At 38.1% G+C, this 19,020-nt stretch overlaps 2 protein-coding genes and 1 long non-coding RNA gene across 4 annotated transcripts in view; 1 reads left to right on the forward strand and 2 right to left on the reverse strand.

Annotated features, from left to right (window-relative positions):
• The window catches only part of LOC148049358 (uncharacterized), an 80,965-nt gene extending 75,330 nt beyond the window's left edge, over window positions 1–5,635 (forward strand). Inside the window, exons 5-6 of the long non-coding RNA XR_015695902.1 lie at window positions 1,077–1,134; window positions 4,652–5,635. This is a non-coding gene — a long non-coding RNA (uncharacterized LOC148049358). The remainder of the gene's footprint in view (window positions 1–1,076; window positions 1,135–4,651) is intronic.
• METAP1D (methionyl aminopeptidase type 1D, mitochondrial) overlaps window positions 1–10,071 on the reverse strand; it is an 80,553-nt gene extending 70,482 nt beyond the window's left edge. The window contains exon 1 of the mRNA XM_014054184.2: window positions 9,941–10,071. Within this exon, the coding sequence (XP_013909659.2) occupies window positions 9,941–9,986 (46 nt within the window). The 5' untranslated portion in view covers window positions 9,987–10,071. The remainder of the gene's footprint in view (window positions 1–9,940) is intronic.
• Window positions 10,072–13,649: 3,578 nt separating this feature from the next.
• Window positions 13,650–19,020, reverse strand: part of HAT1 (histone acetyltransferase 1) — a 36,261-nt gene continuing 30,890 nt past the window's right edge. For both annotated transcript variants that reach the window (XM_014054182.2, XM_014054183.2), the window contains exons 9-11: window positions 16,129–16,280; window positions 14,358–14,474; window positions 13,650–14,048 (exon numbers count right to left, since the gene is read on the reverse strand). In XM_014054182.2, the coding sequence (XP_013909657.1) occupies window positions 13,881–14,048; window positions 14,358–14,474; window positions 16,129–16,280 (437 nt within the window). In that variant the 3' untranslated portion in view covers window positions 13,650–13,880. The remainder of the gene's footprint in view (window positions 14,049–14,357; window positions 14,475–16,128; window positions 16,281–19,020) is intronic.

Here is a 19,020-nt window from a genome sequence, read left to right on the forward strand (position 1 = left end):
CTGACAACACAACATATGGCACTTATGGCAAAGCACATCTTGACAAGATCAGGTTGGGGGGAAGGGTGAATTGCACCTTTGAAGGAATGGGTAGTAAACCATAACTAATTTTTGGTGTAATTCAGAGGCTCAAGCTTTGATTCCAATTTACTAATATGGGGAATACATCAATCAAGATCAGCTTTCTGCAGAACTAACGACTTACACTAATTGAATTTTCAAAGTGAAGTATCATCATGGACTAGCTGTTTTTATTCCAATTACTGTATTTTTTGGACTTTTAAGACACACCTTTTTCTCTGAAAAAAGAGGCTGAAAATCTGGGTGCATCTTATACACTGAATACAGCATTTTTGGCTTCCTGAAACCCACCCCCTTTGCAAAAATGGCTGTGCAGAGACTTTAGGAGGCTTCCATAGTACTCCGGTGGGCTGGGGAGGGCAAAAATGAGTGAACAACAGGCTGTTTTTTGCCCCCCTCCAGTCCCTAGGCGCACTCTATAAGCCTCCTAAAGGCTATGTATGCCCTTTTTTTTTTTTAACAAAAAATGGGCTGTTTGGAGGGAGGTCTGCAGAGTGCAAAAACTTTTTTAAAAAATTTGCCTCTTTAAAAATTTTAAAATCTTTAAAATACAGTAGTAGCCACAGGTGAGCCACAGGCACAACTCCAAAGATAAAGTCTAGGCCTGTGTAGATTATATTAAGTAGCGGGGGGAGGGGGAAGATAATGTATTCTTCCCCAACGTGGTCTTCTTGGAACTACTGAACACTACCTACACCTCCTTGAGTTGTACAAATTACAGGCAGAATATAAATCTAAAGAAATTATATACATTCCCAGCTACTGCGCCTTTGTCCAGGTTAAAACCGGAGCTATTTTTAAGAATATATCAGCGAGTTGTTGAACATGTGTAGCAAGTTTTTCTCTTTCACTATGATTTTAATTCACATCAATTTTGAAGAAAAAAAATCAGTTTTGTCTGAAATACATCAGTTACAAACACTGGTAACTTGATGCAAACATCTGTCTGAAAGTATTAGCTACAATGTCATTATTGTTGTATAATAACTTCACAGCCATGTCCCAAATCCCAAGAGACATCAACTCAAACAAGATGATATTGCTGTACCATAAGTAAGTAGTAACTACAATACTACTTCTGCATTATTCCAACACATGCTTCATCTGTATGTTTCTCAATTGATATATTATTTGTGAAATCTTTATTCTGTCCTGAGTTCCAGTTCAAAAGTAAGATGTCCTAACATCTTTGCTCCTAGGAAGGTCAGTGTATCATGTAAAGGCTGCTTGGTGATGTAAATGCCACTTATCTAAATGAGATTTATGCACTCTTGTTAGATGGAGAATAGTGGCAGTTCTTTGCACATGTGGGTGATATAGATGACCCATTATTTATGGAAACAATATATTTGGAAGAAGGCCGTTTCAAAGCAGATAATGGTACTCAATTTAACAACCAAAAGTGTGGGGCCTTTCCAGAAGCTATGCATACACACTGGATTCGCAGGCTGCTCCATGTACATACAGTAGGTTGTAATTGAAGTTTTAGATGCTAATTGTTGTGTGTGGAAACTGGGGAAAAAGCAGTTTCAGCTGAGGAAATTTCAAAAAAAGAGGAGGACCATTTTGAAGAACTACAACAGAATACAGAAGATAACAAGTACACTTTAGATATGGGTTTCTCCTCTTTTACTATTATACAGGATTTCATTAATAACCATATACAAATTTATGCTTAACATTTTTAATTGCCTATTTCCATCAAGCTGGAACCAATTACTCTATTTCCCATAGAAATATCAGTTTGAATAGAGCAAATTTGAATAATGCAACCATTTCATGGGATTCATTGTCTACACTAATCGAGACCTACCTGTATGGTGCACAGCTGCTTGGTTTTCTACAAACTCAAAGATTATTTCCACACGAGAGATGTAAAGCAATAGCTTTCTTTAAACGAAGTCACAGAAAAAGTTGAGACGCATACAGAGTTAGAGCACCTACAAACACATAATAAATGTCTTTAAACTCTTTATGAAGTTTATACACTTACTGTGCAAAACACAAATGAAAACTTAGTTTTTATATCCTAGCTCTTAGAAGTGGAAAAAAAGACCCTTAGGTCTTGATTTCCTATGTTAATTGTTTTTAATTATTTTCTGTGATCCATTGTAAAGGTGCTACAGGTCGCATCTCAGAAGCATAAGATACAGGTCTCCAGTTCTTAATTTCACAAGTGTGAATATTTTTTTTCAGGAAAATACAAAATTATTTCAAGTATAATAAATATACCGTTCCCCTTGTAAGACCCCAGAACCAGCAAAACCTGGTAACGGGTTGCTGTGAGAGTTTTGCTGATAGAATAACTCAAATCTTGATTCTCCATGGGCAGAATCAAGGAAGAGCCCTATGATATTGGTGGGATTTCTCTTGTTCTGTGAATCCTAAGAAAATAGAAAGGATACTGGGCAGTATGAGTGCTGCCATTTGTGAACTGGAGCCCTGTCCTTCCTGGTTCCTTCAGGGTGCTGGGGTAGATTCCTCCTGAAGATACCTTTCTGGATCAGTCAGGTGCAACAATTATTATTCATTCATCAACTAACTTCTTCCTCTAGGGAAGCTTCTAAAAAAGTGATTTTCCAACTGCAAAGCATCCTGGAAGTGGTTTATTTGGGTTCATTTCAGTCAGTATTCAGATTTGGGCATGATGCAGACCCTGTAATGGTCGCACTAGTGGGTAGGATGAAACAAAGCTTCAATAGGATGACTCTATCCCTCCTGTTCTGTGAAATCTTTCAGTGGTATTCAGTACTATCAACAATAGTATCCTTCTGGCTCCTCACCACATCATCATCCCAGGCTGAAAACTGGGAGCACTGTTTTGTAGTGGTGAGTAGATGGTTCCAGTCAGTGATAATTGGAGAATAATTGGTTACTGCAATGTGGAATGCTATAGAACAGGGGTGTCAAACACAAGGCCGGCGGGCCTGCAATGTGGCTGGATCCGGTCCCTTACATTTTCCAGGATGATCTACCCAATGCAGAAAGGAAACATGCCAGCAGTTTGGGGAGTGACGCCAAGCTGACCATGCCCACCCAGTTGTCCATGCCCTCCCCCCGAGATGAACCATAGCCCTGATGTGGCCCTCAATGAAATTGAGTCTTACACATCTGTTAGAGAAGATGTTTTCTGCTAAATATATTCCCTAATATTTAACATTCATACGAAGCCACTGAAAAAAAGTAAACCAAGCCTTGATGGAGCAGGTCAAGCCTTGATGGAGCAGAAGTCCTAACTTTATATCTGGAAGCTATAATGATTGAGGGGAGGGAATAATGATTCAACTGATGAATTCCCAGCAGAAACTATGTGGCTTTTGTTACTCTGGAAGGACAATACTAGCTCTGAAGCAGCAGTTGTCCAATTTGGGGGTCATCCTAGATCCATGGTTACTATTGTGGTTAGAGGAGCTGTACCCAGCTTCAGTTGCTGAAGCTTTTGTACCTTTTCCTGGAGAAGAAAACCCTGGCAAAGTGACAAACACCTTGTCACTTAGATTACTGCAATTTGCTCTACATGGGGCTGCCTCAGAAGCTCCTTGCCACCCACTTTAACTCTCCAGGATGTTCTTGACCACACCAATTTACAATTAATTTATACTTTTTTTCTGGGTAGGTGGGTTTACTTGCAAACACAGCAGATTGGCTTACAGCCACAAGCCAATTTTTAAAAATTCTTAAATACATGAAGTCTGAATGTGGCTGGAAGGTGTTTTTCATTCTATCAATTTCCTGTTTCATTATAATATTTTTAAATAATTAAAACTGCAGCCTAAACAGTTATTTCATAAAGAAAAAAACTACTAAAAAGATGAGAAGCCTTTTCTATGTAGTTAGCAAGATTCTGGATAACATAGAGAAGACATATGGGATCCTGCTATTAATAAACAATTGAAGAAAAGTATTTTTGTTTATGAACTTCATCTGATCTTCCATTATTACATTATGAAACAAAACAACTTTTTTGAAAACTGGAAAAAGAAAATATTTGTTTTCATACTTTGTACATGAATGTAGATTCAAACTACAAGTTGGATTTCTACTTACAGAAACTTAAATTTCTTCCTCATTAACTATTCTACTGGCATATTCTCACTCAAGGCAGCTCACCACAAACCTTACCAAAAAAAGATAACCTATTATTTTCTTATCTCATCACTGCTTTGTAAACCTGGATGCAGCTCCATTTTAGTGAACCTGAACTATGCAATTCTGCATTCTGGTTGTTGTTTTTTTCCTTCAAGCACATCCAGACATGACATAATAATCTTATCCCATTAACAAATGGTTCCAGATATAGTCAGTCAACTACTGGACAGTATGCAACTTAACACCCAAGGTAGGCTATTGATACTGTTTGTTCGTTCTTTGTTGTTATTTTTGATATTGTTTCTGCTATTATTTCTAATTTAGATATGCAGTTGTTGCTTCTGTTGTTTTTCATAACATTTTTCTACAACTTCCCTCAACCCAGAAAAAAATTAACTACGGCAATATAAAAGTAATAATCATGTGTGAAAGGCCTCAGATATTATGCATCCAAATGTATTCACATCTTCTTCTATTATAGATTATCCTACTTGGCCTCAGTGCTCAACGTGTATAATTTAAGAATCATACAACAGTTCCTCAACTTTGAAATCTGAATAGCTACCTGGATTTCAAAAGGAATGAGAGCCTTGTAAATGGGTAGATCAAAATTATTCTGTTAATGTTGTCATTAATTGTTTTTGACATAAATAAGCTCTGCTTTCTTTAGTCACTGTTGTCAGATCATCTCTAAACAGCAATCAAGACTCAGTGTGCATTTAATGGGTTGTACTTATTTTACATAAGAGACTTAACTAACACCTGAAAAAAGGATTTCATCCTGTACTATAAATCAAGATTGTAACATAATGCGTAACAGCTACAAAGAGAAGGTTGGAAATGAGAGCTGAGCCTTGAACAGTTTGCTTCCAATTCCTTTGTGAATTCCAATATTCACCCCTGAATTCCTTAACACAAGGGATCACGTTCATCACTTACAACAGTAAATTTGGGCTCAGATCCAGTTAGTCTGCCTGTCTAATACCGATGAAAAATTAGGCGCCACCGAATAACAGTAGTGATCAGAAAGCCCTTTCAGAAGCTTGTAACTGATAACAAATGAAATTAGTGCACTGCTTTAACTAAAGGTCTTCTTTCCACAGCCTGCAATAACAGGAAGATACAGACTAAGGAGTTGACAGTCAAACATCACCATCTGTTCCTCTTCTCGGTTTTGTGAAATGCACTTTTCAATTCCAATTTGGTGAGGTTGGCAAATAAATGGAATATCCAGCACAGATATAAAACCCATGCCCAGCACATTTATTAAAAGCAAAACAATTCATAATGATAATTAAAATACCATCTTTATTTTTTCAAAATGAAGAAATTGTTTTCCCCAAACTAACATCCAATTTTCCCTGAAACTAGAGGAGGGTAATTATTTTGAGGTTATGGATCGTGTCTCCCTTTGGTTTTACTGCATTCTTTTTCTATTTCATTTTTGGGCCACTTAGGGCAGCAAGTAGGGTAGCGATGTCACTATAAAAACAGGGTTGGGATTTTATCACACGCATGCCTTTTCTTTTTTCCTGCTATGTTTAGTCTACTTTTTTAATGAAATAAAATTAATCTGTTAAATCTTCCAAAGGCTTGCCTTTATTTTCTCATTTAAGAAAAAACAGGGGAAATGGTCATTTTTTTTTAATTTGCCACCAAATTCCATTAATGCATTGAGAAACTGAAGGTTGCCTATCCAAAGGTGCCCAAGTGGTATCTAGCACTCGGGTCCCCCATTTATTCATCCAAGAAAGCTTTGCTCAGGATTATGCTTTGTCTGGATTATAAGCAGCAGGCATGCTGGGATGCAGTGAGGAATTTTCATGGCTTTCTCCTCTCCCCTAATGTGAGTTCACTGCTTTTAAATTTAATGGAAACTGTGCTATTGCGCTGGATGACTGAAGAAGCAGTGAGACGTTTTCTGCCCTTCTAGCAACCCCTCCCTTTCTCTCTCTCAAGATTTCTACTCTATCACAACTAACAAGAGTAAGGAATAAGCAACCCTGTGGCCCTCTCACAGATGTAATAATTGTTGTGGCCCTCCAGCGGCCAGCAGAGCTGGCAGCAGAATCGGACAGCGAGGAGGTTGGGGAGGAACATGGGCCAGTCCTGGGAGCTGAGGAAAGCTCAGACGAGGACTCTGCGTCGGAAGCAGAGAGGGAGCTAGACAGCAGTGAAGCAGAGGAACAGCTGGAGCCTGTTCCCAGTGTGCACATGCACAGAGCTGCCAGAAGACAAGAATAACTAAGAAAGCAGGGTCGACTTGGGAGCAAAGCCACAGGTGATTGGATTGGGAGGTGATTGGCCCCTCCCATAGGAAACAAAAGAGGAACGAATGGGGAGGGAGTTTTTGCAGAAAACAATTTGTTCCTTCGGTCGTTTCAGGTTGTGTTTGTGACTATAAGAGACTCTGTGCCAAGTGTTGCCTTGCCCTGCTTTTAGAAAATAGTTGTCTGACAGTTCTCCAAGCGAGATAAGGTTCGTGTTGATAAATATTCCTCTGAACGACTGTTTGCCAAGCCTTGCTGACTGTGAATGAAAGGAATTCCCAGTCCTGTAAATAAAAGAGGTTTTACCGGGACCAAGACTCTGCTTCATGCTTTTTAAGGAAGTCTAGGTCAGAACAATAATAATGCCGCTTATGTTAGTTTACTTAGCACAAATTGTAAATCCAGGTGTTGTGTTTATGAACATTTAACTGTTGTCTACCGCTCAGTATTTTGTTTTAAGTGAGGTATTATGGCTTGCTCAACGAACCATGGCTTAGGGTGATGAGGGAACCCAACCTCAGGATCATGGAAGAAATAGGGAAAAGCCTTGCTGGGTGTCCTTCCTCCCAACAATTCTACTTAAGACTGCTGCTTCTTTGCTCCCATTAGTGGAAGGAAGGCAGACTTTTTGTTCACTTCTCCCAGTTGATTAGGGAAAATTGGAGGAAACACCTGCTGGCTGCATGTGGCCCATCGGTTGCCAAACCTTCCTCTAATCCTCTAATCCATCATCAACAGAATGAAAACAGTGCAAATTATTAGATTAGAGAAGGATTCCTGAAAAAAGAATAATCCGATAAGAGATGTAGATATAGGTATATTATTTTTACTTATAAAAAGATCAAACACAACACAGCCAGAGTGGATCCTAGATGTTAAATGTTAAATTTAATTGACCACTTTTTCCTGTTTTATTACACACTGGTGTTTTTTTTCTTTGTTGTTGTTGTTAGGATTGAATATGTGCTTTTTGTTTTGTTTGTTTTACTGTTTTGTATTTTATCTTTTATGCTAAAACAATAAATTTTTTAAAAAGATCAGACACAACATGGTACTACAATAAGATTTAAGTACAGGTAGTCCTCAACTTACAATAGTTTATTTAGTGACAGTTCAAAATTGCAACAGCACTGAAAAATGTGGTTTATGACGGTTATTCAGTTATAACCTTTGCAGCATCCCCATGATCATGTGGTTAAAATTCAGATGCTTGGCAACTGGTTCATATTTATGGCCATTGCTGTGTCCCAAGGTCATGTGATCACCTTTTGAGACCTTCTGACAAGCAAAGTCAACGGGGAAGCCAGATTCCCTTTTGCTGAATTCCATCCTTTTTATTTCATTTGTATAAATACACTCCAATGTTATTGCAACTTTATTTCTCTTTTAATGTTGCACTGAATGATTTCACAGTTAGGCCAATATTCCTATTCTCTTGTTTATTATTGTTGTTAATTGTTATCGTTAATTATCAGTTCATCAGAGGGATTCTATTTTTCCAGTGCAAGAGTACAGAATACATAACGACAAATGCAATCTATTTCTATGTACATACAGGTTTGCATGTTTAAATGGCCAAAAGTAAGCTCTGCCTTAAGTTCATATTCTGGGTTCCGACAGAAATTCTATGCAATCTAGGAGAACTTTTCTAACAGTGGGAACAATAATCAGTGGAATAGTTTGCTTCCCAGATTTGTGGATACCCCTTCAGTGGATGTTTTCAAAAGCAGACTGGACAACCAAGATGGTATAAGGCACGGGTGTCAAATTTGCGGCACCACATTGCTGTCACATGACATTTCACAACGTTTTTTCCTTTCACAGAGCTGAAGTGGGCATAGCCTGTGTATGACATATCCAGCCCGTGGGCCGCCAGTTTGACACCCCTGGTATAAGCTGTCCTGCCTAGAAGACTGAGGTCCCTTCCAGTCCTATGATTCTATGTTCTATACTCTAATATGGGCACTCAACTCGTTAACATAGACTGGAAATACATACTAGCATATTAACTATCAGTTGGCAGCTCATTAAATAACCTTTATTCCCTCAGAAACAGAAATAAACATGCTTTACTAGCATGAATATAGAAGGAAGAAGTGATACATTAAACGGCTTCTTGTAAACACAATTGTTGTTTTTTTTTACAGGTCAACATCTGAACTTTCAAGGAGACACAAATACAACTATAGCCTTCCTATTTGTTTTTGAATTTAAAATATAAATCGAGTTTTTGTCTGAAACAGAATATTTTAAAAGATTGAGAGCCACTTATCAGAAGATGCGGAGAGTGCCTACTTCATAATGATTTAGCTTTTTAAAATCAGCAAATCAGTGCATATAAGGATACTGCAGGCTCTCATGACCATTAAGATGTGTTTCAAAGAGTATTATCCTGATTTTTGTTATTAGGAAATTAGAATATTATTCTAAGGAAATTATTAATCCTTGAAAACTGTTCCAATGCATAATCAGAACATTTACAATCTACTCCAATATTGCAATCAATCATATTCCCGTAGACAGGCTGTGCCAGAGTTTAGACAGACAACTTGCTTTAAATTTATATTCACATTTGCTTTCTTAAAGAAAAAGTATCCAGGTTCATCATAAAACTTCTCTTTCAAACTATTATACATAACTTTCAATCCAACAAAAGTTAGACTTTGCAAAGAGATACATTGGCTACAATTGCTTATACTTATACATTGGCTACAATTGCCTATACTTATCTAGAAATAAGAGTCTTTAGTGGCAGTCCAAGAATATAATATACTTGTCTATAAAGGCAACCACTCCTACAAGTCAAATCTGACTCCTGGTGATTTCATAGATACAGTAGAACATGGGATTTTTGGCAGCAATATGAAAGCAGTTTGCCACTGGTCGTTCCTCCTTCAGGTACTAACCAACTCCAATCCTGTTTAAATTTTGAAAATCAGCTATTTATACTAAACAAAATCTGTTGATGCAACACGAAGTGGAATCGCATTTGAGCAAACGGGAGCTAAAGTATTTTAGGTACGTGTATCTCACCAATCATTCATACTTTAGATAACCAGACACCGATCAAGATTTGCAAACTTCAATTCAGATGAAAACATATTTTCCGTTTATGAAGTTACAGGATACTTTACCATATTTTCTACACTCAGAATGGAGCACAAATAACAAGAAAGCATGCTTAAGGTATAATTCCAGCAGCAAATTTCAAGCAAAACTTTCACCGTAGGAAGAAGAGGATGTTGTACAGTACATCAGTTACTTTTGTGGTAACTCTTTGGATTCCGCCCCCCCCCCGACAATGATTAGGAAATTCTGAGTTTCTCTAAAATAATAGCATTACTAAATAAAAGGAGAAAGACTTTTAAATCGAGCCCTTCCTTCTAGACAGAAAAGCTATTATAAGTCAGCTTGCAGGCGTGCATACGAGGCATCCGCTCTCCTCGCTTGTGGTATAGCTCTTCGCAGTCGGCTCCGAGGCAACGGCAGAAGGCACTTACCCGTGAACAGCCGCAACATACCAACAGTACCCCTGGGCGCCGCCATTTTGCATGAACACGCCGGTCACGTGGGAGCGGCGTTACACTCCCACCCATGGCCCGCCACGGAGCCGGCAATTCAGCGAAAGGGGCAAAAACGGGCGCGCGAAAGGGAAGGGGAGGTGCCGAGAGGAAGCCACGCCCCTTTCTCGGCGATTGCTCGTCTTCCTTTCACACGATTGCTTGGAAAGCAGGGAGCGCGAAGTTGGGGTGGGGGTGTGGGGGGTTGCCTTCCAAAAGGCAACTTGGACTTTCTCGGGTTTTCCTTGAAGGCGTTTCGCTTCTCTGAAGAATTGAGGAAGCTTCTTGGATGAGAAGCGAAACGTCTTCAAAGAAAACCCGAGAAAGTCCAGGTGCTTGCCGTTTGAAACAAAATATGCTAAGGTTGTCCTTTGGGACAACCACCAGACCAGATGCCTGAAAATCTCCTTAGACAAAGAACAGAGACGTTAATTGCGGTATCAAGTTGCAGAAAAAAAGACAAACTTGGGTTTTCTGTACACACACACGAACGGGGAAGAATACGTTTCAGAGTTGGTAACAATGCGTGTGTATGTATATCTATCTGTCTATATATATATATATATATATATATATATATATATATATATATATATATATATATATATATATATATATATATATATATATATATATACACATACATACATACATACATACACATACATACATACATACATACATACATACATATATATATATACACACACACACACACACCTCCCCAATTATGGGGAGGTTTTCCTCCCCAATTATGGGAGGAAGCTAACTGCTTCCATCATCTGTCAATCGGCTCGTCATAAGAGACCATACAGACAGAAACCCAATATTTTTACTGTTGCCTTTGTTATATTTGTGTTTTTTATTTGTGCTGATAAATAAATAAAGTATAGATCTATTTCAAGCTATTTAGCTCTCATCAGCTAGCCATACCCTTACTGGGATTCGAACATGTGCTGGGGCTTACCAGGGGTTGTGACACTAAATATATACCTTCTTCCCTGGCTTCAGCTGATAAGGAGGAGACCTGTGGCATAATGGTTAAGACATTTGCCTAAGATGCAATACAGCACAGGTTTTAATCCCAGTAAGGGTATGGCTAGCTGATGAGAGGTAAATAGCTTGAAATAGATCTATACTAGTCTCCCTTTATTTATTTATCAGCACAAATAAAAAACACAAATATAACAAAGGCAACAGTAAAAATATTGGGTTTCTGTCCTGATATCTATATCTGTCTACAGGATACACACACACGTCCTTACCAACTCTGACATGTATTCTTCTCCTTTCCATTAAGACTCCTGCTGAAAAGACGCCTGCCTAAATGCAAAAGGGGTTGCAACTGTTGTACACTTAAATGTCTATGGAGATTCTCAGTCATCTAGGTCATGGTTGTCCCAAAGGGGCTTTTTCAAGAGGCAAGTGGACTTTCTGTTTTTTCTTTGAAGAATGCCATATGATGATGATGATTGATTTATTGATTGATTGACTTAAGAGCCAGTTTAATACAGTGGTTAAGGCATCAGGGTAGAAGTAGGAAGCATGCCAGCTGAGTGATCCTTATAGCAAGTCCTCTCTCAACTATAGGTATCAGGCAAGGGCAAACCACTTCCAAAAATCTTTTTGCCAACTATCACTGCATGATGGATTTCTGTACATTCTCCTGCCATTGCCCCAAAAGTTTTGAAATTGCATTTATTGATGTTGTGTATTCCATCTTTCTGGGTGATAAGGACTGTGCAAAGCAAATGATAACATACAAAATATTGTTACAGAGATTAAAGTATTTGTGTGGAAGTAAGCTGCCACAAATTTACTATAATACCAGGAGAGGAGACACACCGGTAATTAAAATACATTGAATTACAAACCACCAGGTCTACAAACTTTTTGAAGAGTATCTGAGTTTAAGCTCTTGTTCTTGGGGGTGAAGTTCCACAGTCACATGAAATACAACACAATACAATCAAGAAATTGTCCTTCCTGCTACTTTGAGGAATCTTACTAGGAAGATGAGGCACCTGAACAAGGTCTCTAATGTCCCTCCATTGCCAGGCAAATTACCAACCAAATTACAAATGAGTTTAAGTATATTAATTGCCATATTTTGGCAATTAATGCCAAAGTAGCAAACTTTTAATACTATCTGTGATCTGTGAGCTTCAGCCACAAATGGTAAGTCATTAAATGTAGTTAGGTGCTAATTTTATTCAGTTTGGGACACCAATTCATCACATTTTATATACTCTTAGGCATTGGGTCCATTAGAACGACAGAGACCATACATTTGGGGGGGGGGGGCGCTACTTTAAATTTTAGTCTTTAAATTTCCCACCGTGCCTTTCTATGTTGCACCTAAAGTTCTACATGATTTTGAACTGAGATCAGAAATATACTAACACTTTGTAGCTAATAGCTGGATTGGATTGACCCACCTAACACTGGCAAATAATTTCAAATACTGTTGGGTAAAAAGCAATCCAAAGGAAATTATGTTGTGGCTTTCCTAGTTCTGCTAATCTACCATTCAGGCCATATCAAGCTAAATTAGTTTTAAGGCAAGGATTTGACATAGAAGGTCAAGCAGAATCTGCTGCTCTCTCATGGGGTGCATCTATAAATAATGTTAACAAAATTTTAGTTCCCAAATGGACTTCATATTTATACCAAATTTTGACCATTAAATTTTAACTCCTGGAAGAAAGTAGCAAACTATCTGTAATCTGTGAGCTTCAGCCACAAATGGTAACAGTCATTAAATGTAGTTAGGTGCTAATTTTATTCAGTTTGGGACACCAATTCATCACAATTTATACTCTTAAGCATTGGGTCCATTAGAACGACAGAGACCATACATTTGAGGGGGGGGGTGCGCTACTTTAAATTTTAGTCTTTAAATTTCCCACCGTGCCTTTCTATGTTGCACCTAAAGTTCTACATGACAGTCAAACCATTTACTATTATGAAATGCTGTAGATTTTAGTGATTTGGATCATGGATCCTAATATTCTCAAAGGTGAAAGAGGGCTTGCAATTTTTATTGTTCTGGGGTCCTTCGCGATTTCCTGGCCTATCTGATATTATGCTGTTGGTGTGACTTTGACAGAGAGCTACACTTGGAAAAATTCACTGTTGTCCCAGACCATGACATTAAGACATAAGCTTTAGAAATAATTTACTAACTAGCGCTAATAGGCAGGTAATCTTTTTTACAGAGGTCTATGGGCACTTCTTTTTAGTAGGAGTGCAATCTGTCTCTGCAATTTGTATAGAGAGAATTTCACTGTGTTTAGATGAACTAAAGTCTGAGAATTTATATACGTCGGGACTGGCCCGAATCAGGCTTGATTGTTTAATGAAAAAGATGCTTAACTGATATTAGCTTGTCATTTATTTATGACTCTTTAAAATGCAATTATTAACTGCTTTGATATTTTTAATTCGAAGTGTTATATAAGTGTTTTAAATAAATAAAACTATTTTTCCTTCCTGGAGTTCAATTTTTGATGCAAACCATTATTTGTTTTACTCATTATTACTGAGCATCATTTCACAGAGTATTAATATTTAGGCCATTGTACTTTGGTATCTTGTTAAATCATCTCAATTGGTAAGCATACACATACTATGCAGGGATTCAGACCAGTTTTTTTTAATGCTTGTAATCTACTTCCTTTATTTCAGCAAAGTACCAGTAAATTGAAGTACTGGTTTTTAGAATCTACAACACAAAAATATAAAAAATCCAAAATACAGAAAACCACAGTCATTTCGAAAGTGATTAAAATGTCACATGAAATTTTGCAGTGGAGCAGTGATCATGAATGTATTTCATAATGCAATAGGCAGAAGTTTGCGTGTTTCTTACAGAGAATCCTCAGACCTGAGCAAGTCGTTCTAGGACTCGTCGATAATCTGAAATAAGTTGCTGGTACGTCTCTTCCAATTGTTTATGTTGTAAATTTATGTCTATTTGGTTCAACTGATTGGTCAACTCTTCTGGTCTTAAACATCTTCTCATCTTGGCAATCTCTCTCTGTTTTTTCTAGAAAACAAAAGCATTTACACATATGAACAACATTACCACATTTCACCACCTCCTGCCAGTTCATTGACACTGTGCTAAAATGATAGATTTGTATTCTACTAAAATAAATTAAAGATTAATTGGAGATTTCCTTACCAGGAACAGAAGCAGAAAACTAAAAGAACTTGGAGAAGGGATATTCAGGCAAAATAAAAAGAAGGAAAGAAAGTTGGCATTTGGGAAAGTCTGAGTGGTGGACAAAATATTCATTCACTCCTTCCCCTCATGACAAATTCAAATAAAAAATTAAAATGATAGAAAAGCCACCTTATATGGGCCCATCAATCTTCTTTTTACATCCAATCGAAAACTTCTGGATTGTTCTGCATTACTCATGTCTGTTGCATGTAACCGGAGAATTTCATAAACTCGCCGTGTATGTTGCTAAGAGTAAAAGGAAAAATGTGATAAAAAGAGTCAAAATTATTGCTCCCAATGTACAAAGTTAAAAATCTTGCCTATTATCTTTTCTTCTTGACTACTGTTTCCATTCCTTAAACTTCAGCAGTCACTGTACAATTCATCATATCCATTTTAACCTATCCTCCTTTTTCAAAGACCTAACTTTCTCAAATCTTGGATATTCATTTATAGTACTTATATACCACCTAGCCTACATAACTCCAGGTTGTTTAAAATAGTAAGATTAATACATAAAACTCAAACATATCAAAACCTAACTTCAGCAAGATATAAATTGAAAAAGTTAGCAGACATTAAGCTCCTGATCAAAAAGTGGCACATAATTCTAATAAGCAAATAAATAATTCTGGGGTGGGTGGTTAGATGAGGTGTGTGTTACAATTTACTCACATTTTTGTTCTAGGCAAAAGATTTATTTTCATTTTGAAATCTGTAAGTTTCAAATAGTCAAGCCTTCTGAACCTTTTCTCCCTAGAAAATTGGTGTCCTAAATCCCTCAAAGGCTTTATTGAATAACTATACAAAAGTCAGATCTCAACAATAATTTGAAATTGACTGTTGGTAACCAATACAAATATTACCATGAATTTGGAAAAAAATAGTATCTTGACCTAGAAACGTCTAAAAATTCAAAAAGCTACCTTAAAACACATGGGGTTTGTAGAACCTATCCGTAAAAAAAGCTGTATTGTACTAAATAGTTTTCAACATAATTACGATCATATATAGTTTTGGTTACAATGTAGTCCTTCTGTAAATAATTCCTTATCTAAGGACACTTTGCAGATAGTCCTAGACCCAGAACCATTCGTTCAGTGACCATTCAAAGTCATGACAGCACTGAACAAATGGTAGTTATAACCAGTCCTCAGCATTCTGACCATCCTAGCACCCCTATGGTCACATGATTGCAATCTGGGCACTTGGCAAGCAGTTCACACTTGCAACCAGTTGCAGTGCTTTACAATCCCATGATCACAATCTTCCCTGCTGGCTTACTCAGTCAATTGGAAAGCCATCAATCTGGGAAGGTTAAAAGTCACTGGGATAAGTATCCATGCTCCCTTCTGCAGATCTTCTGCACTTGCACTGCATTGGTCAGTCATGAGCCTCATGTATTCTTCCCAACCCTTGTCATGCCTTTCTCATACTCTCACCAACTTGGGCCATGACTCTTGCATACTCTCTCATGTACCTTTCCTGATCTGTGGCTCTTGTGAACCTGCCCTGACCCTCCCCCACATCTCTTTATTCCCTCCCCATGCCTGCTAGTCTGGGACATGCAACTTCCTGCCAGCTTCCCCACTGACTTTAGTTGTGGGGAGTGGGCAAGAAATTGCCTCCCCTAATGATAATGGGATTCAGTTAACAGCAGCAACCAGGACTGTAAGGATTGCCAGCCCTAGGGATGATGAGAGCATGCTTAGCAACAGAAACTGCTGTCATAAGTTGAGGATAGCCTATACCTCTATCATTTTACATTCCTGCAGCTGCAAAGGAAAAGAGAAATCAACGAAAATCTTATTTAGCAAAGTCCCAGGTTGGATATAGAATACGTCTTCAAACAGGACACCAATTTGGTTAATATTGGCTACATTTAAAATATTACTAATACCTTATTTACTTTCAGCTTCTGTTGAGCTTCTATTACCATATCTTGACTGAAGCCTTGCTGAAGATTCTCTGGAGAAAAGCAGGGTAAATCTTGACACAATTTTACTAATACAAAATCTCGCAATTTCACATAGCTTTCAGATGGATCTTCAGCTAAAAGAAGAAAAGATAATTGTTAGATTTTCAACCAGAAATTTCCCTTTATGAATTACTACTACAAGACAATTCAAAACAGTGAGAGAAATACCTGAGATTATCCATATACCCATACCCAAGGCCTGAAACCATTCCATAGCTGATGTCAGTTTAAAAAAAAAAATCCAACAAATCTATCACCAGGGTTTGCTTAATATTCTCATTCAAATACCCAAGATATCTTCATTGCTTTATCAAAGTGGTAGGGGTTGTTTATGCTCCAGTGTGCAGGTGGAACAACACAAGCACAAACAACAAGCACAAGCAATTGGAGATCAGTGGCCTTGCAAGTAACATGGTCCTATGCCATGTAGAGCTTTACAGGCAATAACGAGCACTTTTAACTTGGTAGCTTCGTGGAAGCTGGTGCATCTGAAACCCAGTGGAAACTACTGCAACGCAAGTGGCAGGCAACAATGTGTTACAAAATGCCTGGAATTGCTGAAATGCTGCATCCTGCTGCATTCTGGACAAGATGCATCTTCTGATTACTTTTCAAGGGCAGGCCCAACTAGCGTATATTACCATAATGGAAATGGGCAGGATACTGAAGTGCACCTCCCATTTCTATTACTATGAGGAGTGTTTCCTCATATAGAAAAAAGGTGAAATTGGCACGAGATAGAATCCATTAGACTTGGGCAGCTAATAAATCTAAATACAAGTAGTTTTCCTTAATGAAGCTAATTGGGACTAGAAACTCCATTAAGAGATGTGGTTGTAAGTTGAAAAAAATAATGTGACCACACTGCTTAGCAATGACAGTTCCGGCAGTCCCATAAGTAAGAACCTTATGTGACTTGCTGCCAGCTTCCTCATTGACTTGGTTTGTTGGATGCCAGCAGGGAAGGTTGCAAATCATGAACATGTGACCATGGGAAGTTGCAACAGCCACAAATATGAGGACTAATTGTAACTGCTGCTTATTCAGTGTCATTCAATACCAAGTTCAAATGGTCACCGAATGATTAAATGAGAACCACCTGTAAATACAATAAATCTATAAAAATCTGTGCAAAGCCTCTCCTGGCTACAGTTGCCAATTACTCTTTGAGCGGAACTATTATTACAATAAGACCTCCAAACTGCACACCAGTTCTGTCTGAGGAAGTGCAATCTATTCAGAGCAAAAGATGAAAAGTTTCCTAATCTTCCCCAATTCATAGCTACCCAGTTATGCCAGACTGAGATGCAGCCTGTTATTCTCCATCCAGACCTTCACAGCCATCAGACACTAAGAACTCCAGACTTAGTAATGTACTGGTAATACCATGCCAAATCTCAATGGATGACCTCATCTAGTTAGCTTCATTTAGCTGTTAGGAATACAGGACTTGGACTTGGACTTAATCTTCGTAAATGTCAACGTCCATAAGGCAGTGACCGTTGCATTGTGAAGGCCAGGGGCAGGACGTCACGGATTACAGCACGCCATTGATTCCGATTTAGGGTGGCTTGTTGGGCATCGGTTATCGAGAAATGGAGTGGTTGAAGATCGTGAGCCACTTGGGATATCCACGTTTTCTTTGGGGCATTTAGTGCGATTTTCCACCCATCCGGTCGCAGCGAGTTAATCGATCGGTAAGGTAATCGGCTATTGTCCATACGGCAAACGTGTCCAAACCATCTAAGTCTATGAGAAACCATAGCCGGTCACAAGCCCGGATAAATGGGGAGTGTTGGTTCCCGTGGCGATGGAACCGTGAAACAAGCTGAGAACCCAATGGCAGGACAACACATGGATAATGTAACAACAACTAGCGCACACGGCCGAACCGATGCGTTAGGAATACAGAGTATACAGTCCTGAGGAACCCCACAGAGTAGAAGCTCCAGGCTCAACCCCCTTTCCCTATTAATAATGATTAGATTGGCCTTGGAGAAAGGAGAAGAATCACCATAACATTCTGTTTCCCTGTATCAAGAAGAGCCAGGACAGCTATTCCTCAGCTTCCAGCACATCGGAAGAGTTCCTGACCTCACTTCAAAACTTTAACTCTTTGCTACATGCTTAGCCCTCCTCAAAAATCTATTTTGAGTCCTGCAAACACATACCCAACCCTGGTACTGCCCCAATCCAAAACAAAAAACCCTTTGCAAGGAAATTTATACAAGCACATTTAAAAAATAATAGGTTGTAAAACCTAGCTCCCATTTTCCTCTTCTGAATATTTCAATAATGACTCAGAAATAGTAATATCCCATTTCATTCTACATGCATCAAAACTATTTAGTTAGATAAATGTAACGTATACATGTATACATTCATTATGCTTAAACTATTACACTCTCAAAAACTCGTAATGATTTGCAATATAAGCACAAACACAATAAAACAATGTATCATAATACTTAGTGTCATTCTTAGGTATCTGCAACTGAAGATGATCTTAACAATTAAAACATTTTTAAATAATCATTTTCAAGATGATTCTAAACACTGAACATTAAATGAATTTCTAGTCTACATCCCACACATCCCCTGAGTGTTGTATTTGCATATTTAACTTTTCAAACATACATATGTATGCATCCATATTTGATAATGAAAGCCATGAATTTTGAATATTTTTTGTTGATTTCTCACAGGTTGATTTAATAGGCCACTGTAAAGAGCAATCCCTTGGGGTGAATAAGCATTTTTCCCTACATATTTTTGGTTTCCTTCCACCTAGGATTTTACTTAAAGATACCATGA

Source organism: Thamnophis sirtalis, unplaced genomic scaffold (genome assembly GCF_051295495.1).
Source record: "Thamnophis sirtalis isolate CommonGarterSnake01/CBP01778 unplaced genomic scaffold, rThaSir2_p1.2 scaffold_1, whole genome shotgun sequence".
Lineage (NCBI taxonomy): Eukaryota > Metazoa > Chordata > Lepidosauria > Squamata > Natricidae > Thamnophis > Thamnophis sirtalis.